At 51.8% G+C, this 6,127-nt stretch overlaps 1 protein-coding gene across 1 annotated transcript in view; it reads right to left on the bottom strand.

The window, feature by feature from the left end:
* The window catches only part of PRAG1 (PEAK1 related, kinase-activating pseudokinase 1), a gene marked incomplete at its 5' end in the record, with an annotated part of 71,554 nt that overhangs the window by 18,148 nt on the left and 47,279 nt on the right, over positions 1 to 6,127 (bottom strand). The window contains one exon of the mRNA XM_004696184.4: positions 3,190 to 3,953. Coding sequence (XP_004696241.3) covers positions 3,190 to 3,953 — 764 coding nt within the window. The remainder of the gene's footprint in view (positions 1 to 3,189; positions 3,954 to 6,127) is intronic.

Genomic DNA, 6,127 nt, shown 5'->3' with positions numbered 1-6,127 from the left:
GAGGCTCCAGCTAGAGGAGTCGGCAGGTGCAAGCTTGCTTTTGTTAACGGAAAACTGCAACCGAGGCTACATCCTCACTCAAGCATAGGGTTGGCTCTATGCTTAGCATGCACAGAAGACAGGCGCTCAGCCACCAGCCACACTAAGAGGCCGTGTCCCTCCCCCCAGGTACAGCCTCTCAAATGACAATTCCGTCTAGACTGGGGCACTAATGAAGCGGAACAGCTGCAAGAGCCGCAAGGACGCTCCACAAACCACCCCCTTCCTGCCATCACCGGGCATATTTGCAAATGGATCTTGTTCTCACTGGTAATCCTGACTCAAGATTACCATAGTCTGAATGCCTGCAGGTCTCCCCCCCAATTTCCTTTTCTCATTACAGAGGAGTTTCTATGCCCCTTGAGTGTCCAAGAAGACATAAAGGAGATCCTCAAGATGGGGGGCCGGCTGCTGATTTCCATCTTGCTAGATTTCTAAAGAAATGAGGGGCAATGTTTGTTTTTCTCCTCCTCCCGGAAAGCTGTCTTTTCTGCCTGGTTTACTGGAGAATAGAATTAACTCTGCATTGTTAGCGGAGGCCCTGGAATCCAAGCTGCACCGCACAGTTAACTCAGGGATAGGAAAAAGCAACACACCTCACTGATGCTTTGATTCAGCGGTAAACCCAGGTGATCCTGCCCCTTAGGTTTTGCAGCCGAATCAAATCACTTCTTATCCCATTGAGAGGACGGAGTAAGCCCCTTAAGCTAAGACTTTCCTTCTCGATCAGAACTTTCACGAGGCACTTTTCTTCCTCCTTGGAATGGAGGTTATCTATCTCTCGATGCCTAATGAATTCCCCAGGTTCAGCTCCAAGAGACAAGGTGAGAGCCATAGGTGCCCTAAGACACAGGAAGGTGGAGACAGAGAATTCACGGTCACTTTCTTGGATTCACGGGGCCACGCAAACGCCAAGATCGTCCTACATGCACTTCCATCCTTTGGCACTTCGAGGAGCTTGACTAGGGGTCCTTTCCTCAGATGAGAGGAGAACCCTGGCTCCGGACTGGCACTGGTAACCCCAGGCTAATTGTCGCCTGTCCTTCTCCGGGGCACAGCACCATCCTGATGGGGAGGGAAATGCTGGGATTGGTTTGAATTTTGGTTGAGGCGTGCCAAGGAATTGTCCCAGACCAGGAAAGTAGTGACTGTAGTTACTGGTTTAGGAAACAAAGAAGAAATGAAGTTTGCGAGTAAAAGCGGAGAATCTCAGTCAGGGCGTTGGCATTCTCTCCCATCTGGCATCTGCTGCTGCGGTGCCCTGGAGGCGGTTCCAACACACAGTGACCCACTGCGACAAGGACAGCGGCTCCAGAAGCAGGTCTCCTCGGCTGTCATCTTCAAGGAACCCGAGCACCAGGTCATTCCTCCCTCCGAGCCCCTGGCCAGTTCAAACCACAGGCCTTTCCTAGTGCTTCACCCCTGTGCCCCTAGGGCTCCCTTACCTACTGCCTCCCTAGACTCTTCATTCTAGGAGCCCTGGCAATTCTGTTGGGTAAACATTGGACTGCTAACCACAAGGTTGGCGGTTCAAATCCACAAGCCGTTCCAAGGGAGAAAGAGGAGGCTATCTGCTCCTGTAAAAATTTACAGCCTTGAAAAACCAATTAGGTTCCTCTAGTAGCCACTTGCTTTTTCACAGAAAGGCAGCAAGTAATTATATACAGCACTTTCAACATATAAACCAGAGGTTCCCTAATCTATAGTTTACAGTTGTTGAGCCTCGAACGTCTTAAAAGGAACATCTAACGACAATTTTGCTTGCCTAAGAATGACATTTAAATATATACATCTATTTAATTACATTTAATTTAAATATATTTATATTTAACTTAGACATATAATTTATATTTTAAATATCATAAATAAATTAAATATGTTAGATTTAAATATATATATATGTAGTTAATTGGCTGGTAAGCAAGCAGTTATTCCACCAAGGCTACTTCAGTTCATCATTTCCAAAATACTGAGTGGGAAAAAAAGGAATGGCTTGGGCAGGCGATTGCAGAAAACTGTCTAGTCCTTCTGACCTCCCCCAACAGCCTGCCTTGACAGCAGGGTTTCAGACCCTCAGGCCTTCAGAAGACACCAAGAAAGGATGCCGAAAAAGCGGCAGGAAGGAGCAGCATCCCTGGCAGAGAGCACAACGCTCCCAGGGGTGTGGAGCGCACGGTCAGCCTGCTCAGAGCCTCAGGGTGCCACGGGATGTATGGCAGCAGCTCTGCTTCAGGGTCCAAAATCAGAACAAGTCATGTCACTTCTCTGCACTTGCGCTTCCTCTACTGATGAAACTGTAGCCAAGGCTTCGGAAACACACAGACCGAGTTCAAATCCATCTCCGCCACCAGTGTACTGTGGGTAAATTACTTATTCACTTCTAGCCATAGATTCCTATTGATTAAACCTATCTGCAGAATCACTGTGAGGATTAGAGGGTACGGTGGGCATAGTGTCAGGAGAGACCTAGAGAAGGGATCGTGCTTGGTCAAGGGGAAGACGAGTGAAAAAGGGGAGGCCCCGGGCCAGGGGGATCGATACAGTGGCTGCATCCACGGGCTCACCCAGGAGCATGGTGCAGACCAGGCGACGCTTCATTCTGTCGCTGGAGTCAAACGAGCTCGGTGGCACCTAACATCAACACCACCGAGCCAAATGTTTCCTTGTAGAGCAAGCGCTCAGTAAATGCTATTCTTAGTCTGATGATCCTCCTAGCTCTACCATGTGAGGAATAGTGACCTTAATTGTGCATCCCTTTCAATAGAGCACAAGCCCCAGAAGGAACCTAGATTTTTGCAAGGTACCTGGCATATACTAGACATCCAGTCGAAACCCACTGAGCAAATCAATGGCTCTCGGTTGCATAGAAAGGCAACTTACTATCACTTTTTAAAAATCCAACTAGTTCACTGACGGCTTCTTCCTTAAAGCACAGAATGCCACGTGTGGTCACCCAACGAGTTCTGGCAGCACCATTACCCAGACAAGGTGGGGAGCGAAATCATGGAGCACGACGTGCTAAAGACCCTCTGTCACCAATCCTGTTCATCTAGCACAGACAGGCGAAACGGCTCGCTCAAGCCCCCACTGTGCAGAGCCAGGACCGGGCAGCTAGCGGCGCACAGCACCGCGGAAAGGGAGGGTGCCTACCTTCACCGCATAGGTGCTGCCGGGGTCCTCGGAGCAGGTGGCGCAGTAATAAATGGCATCTCCCGAGTCGCAGCAGGGCTTGTTGCAGGTCAGCTTGAAGAGTGACCAGTTGTTCTCGTTGAAGTGCAGCTCCTTTTTCTGACCGCCCATGAAGAGGTCCTCACACTTGGTGACCAGGCGGAGCAAGGACTGGGCGAAGAGGCCCCCCATCTTGGCGTAAGTGCCCTCTTTGCTGCTGATGCTGCTCAGAAGGCTGTGCAGCTGCAGCTGGGAGCTGGCGGCGGAGGCCTGGCTGGACACGCTCAGCTGGGAGGACGAGGTGGAAGGGGGCCCTCGGCACTGGAGGCTGGGGCTCCCGCAGCTGCTTTTGCTGCCCGCCAGCCCCGCGGTGACAGGGATCCAGGGGCCGTTGCTGCCTTTGAAAGTTTTCTCCAGGGACTCAGAAGCGGAGAAGACATGATGGTGGCGGTGGCCAGGGCCGGTGGAGTAGCTGAAGGGGGACTCTTCGTGGGCACAGATGCTGGTTTCAGAGTGGCTGAGGTTCAGCTTGGGGCTTGCTGCCCTCGGTTTGGGGGAGCCGTGGGTCCAGAAGAAGCCGTCTGGGGAAGAGGCCGCTCGGCTCACAGTCTTTTTCTGGGGGAGCGGAGGGGGCTGCAGGGGGCTGCTGGGGGACACATCCTCAGTGGAGCCGGAAGGAAAAGGAACCGGAGCAAAGAGCTTCTTCCCGCTGCTGGTGGGCGAGTGGGCTGGCTCATACGAAGGTCCTGCAACAGAGAAGCAGATACAATGTGGAAATGGGCTAGAGATCGAGTCCCCAGTGGGCTGACTTTTTTGGGGGGGGTCGGGGGGGCGGGGTCAGAGCAATTTATTTACTTGTACTTTTAATAGTGTCTACGTCTGGAATGAGCCATGCAGAAAACAGGAGCTAGCACCAACGTGCCCATGCAGAGAGAGGTGTTACGCAGCAGAGCCAGTCTGTGGTTCCCCAAGATGGCCTCTCCCAGCTCCACTCTCTCCCCTAGGCCCCGAGGGAGCACAGCACTGCCCACGCCCTCTGTGTCACTGTCCACTTGCACAGCTGTCGCCCCAGCCCGAGGTTGCTCTTGCTTCTCTGCGGTGTTTCAAGAGCACAGCAAGTTTTCCTTCTCCCCTTCCCCTGCGTTGCTAATGACAGGCCAGGCTCAAGCCAGCAAGGCTGGATGAGGGATACATGTGCTGCCCAGGAAGGACCAGGATGATGATCAATCATGCAGTGTGGGCCCAGTCAAGAGCAGCCACCTTTCTGTTGTTATTGTTAGTTTCCTTCCATTCCGGCTCGTGGCACCCACCCGCCCGCCCGGGTGTGTGTGTAGCGCAAAACCGCACCAAGCGTTTTCAAGGCTGGGGCCTTTCTTGCATGATCGCTAGACCTGTCTTCAGAGGCATCTCTAGCAGGGAGAGAACGGGGTTTGAACCCACTACCAACCACCTTCTGGATAACAGTCGACTGCTTAACTATCAGTGCCACTCAGAGACGCCTAGTCAGCTTTACACCTCCAAGTATTTTCCCCCTGTAGTCAGAATGAGGGTGTGCGAGGGACTGCTGGCCAGAGGAGGGGAGATGCTGATCGTACTAGCCAACTGAAACCTGGAGTCCAAAGGTCCTCCCACTACCTCGGCTGGCCCACGGAGACCCTCTTCTACTTCCGAGGGCTCAGGGCCAGCAACGGGGGCAGACGAAGTTGCTAAGGTGGACCACTCTTCTCTCCCTTCCCTAGCAGGCGAGGCTGAGAGCGGGAGACTACTTACTAGCTCTCAGGCTAAAAGAAGGGGAAACGAGGGACCAGATCAAATACAGGGATACACATGGTAGACAACTATAAAGGAGGTGGGAAACGAAAAAGGAAAAATAATAATAATAATAAAGAAATGGGTAGCGGGGGCCAGGGCACTAACCCACCCAAGGGGAGGGTATTGTTTATATCTCCACAGGGAAAGAGGAACAAGACTTCAACCCAGTGCTCCAAGATGTGAATGCAACATGCCGGCGTGGAGTAGGGAACAAGTAGAGAGGTCTGGGGTCCGGCCCCAATCCCAAATACTAAGTAGATACCTGCCCCTCCCCCCAGAAGAATTTATTTCAAAAGACGGCATTGAATCTGCTGCTCTGGGAGAGGGACATATCTGATCAAAGCACATGGGAGCAGATGAAGTGGGAGGAGGAGAGAGTAGTGCACATCCTGGCCCACCAAGCCTTGAGGACAATGATCCCAATTAGAGCAGCCAGTCCACAGAGAGGACTACATGGCCAGCCTCACTATGAGACATGACGCCCCTCACTGACCCATAACCCTACAGGGGACAACACCAGAGACACAGTGTGGGAATTGTACTCGATCTGATCCCGCCACACCGAGACAAAACACTAAAGGGTGCAACAGAACAGCAAGGGAATGGAGCGGGAAGGTTCTGAGGGAATGCTGAAGGTGGACTTTGGGGCCAAGGCATGGTCCCCAACAGATTGGACTGGAAAACACTCCTAAAGGCCAACAAACAGTCCTTGAACTAGCTACAAGCTTTTCTTTCTTTTGTGTTTCGATTTGTTTTTTTGTCATTGGTTTGTTGTTGTTTTGTTGTATATTGTTGCTTGGTTTTGCTCTGTCTTGTTTTTGTGCATGTTGGTGTCTCCACAGATCTGTCTAAATAAGATAGGCTGGATGAACAATCTGGAGGAGAAAACAAGGGGACCGACAGTTCCAGGGGACATGGGAGAGAGGGAGGTGGGGGGAAAGGAAGTGGTGTTAACAAACCCAGGGACAAGAGAACAACAAATGATCCAAAGTGGTGGTGAGGAGGTTGTGGGAGGCCTGGTAGGGCATGATCAAGGGTAATGTAACAAAGAGGAATTGCTGAACCCATGGTGGGGACTGAGCATAATAGTGGGACAGGAGGAAAGTCA

Source organism: Echinops telfairi, unplaced genomic scaffold (assembly GCF_000313985.2).
Source record: "Echinops telfairi isolate 266 unplaced genomic scaffold, ASM31398v2 ScPeMD7_9;HRSCAF=40, whole genome shotgun sequence".
Classification (NCBI taxonomy): domain Eukaryota; kingdom Metazoa; phylum Chordata; class Mammalia; order Afrosoricida; family Tenrecidae; genus Echinops; species Echinops telfairi.
Note: the sequence above shows the minus strand (reverse complement) of the source record. Positions and strands in the feature narration are given on the sequence as shown.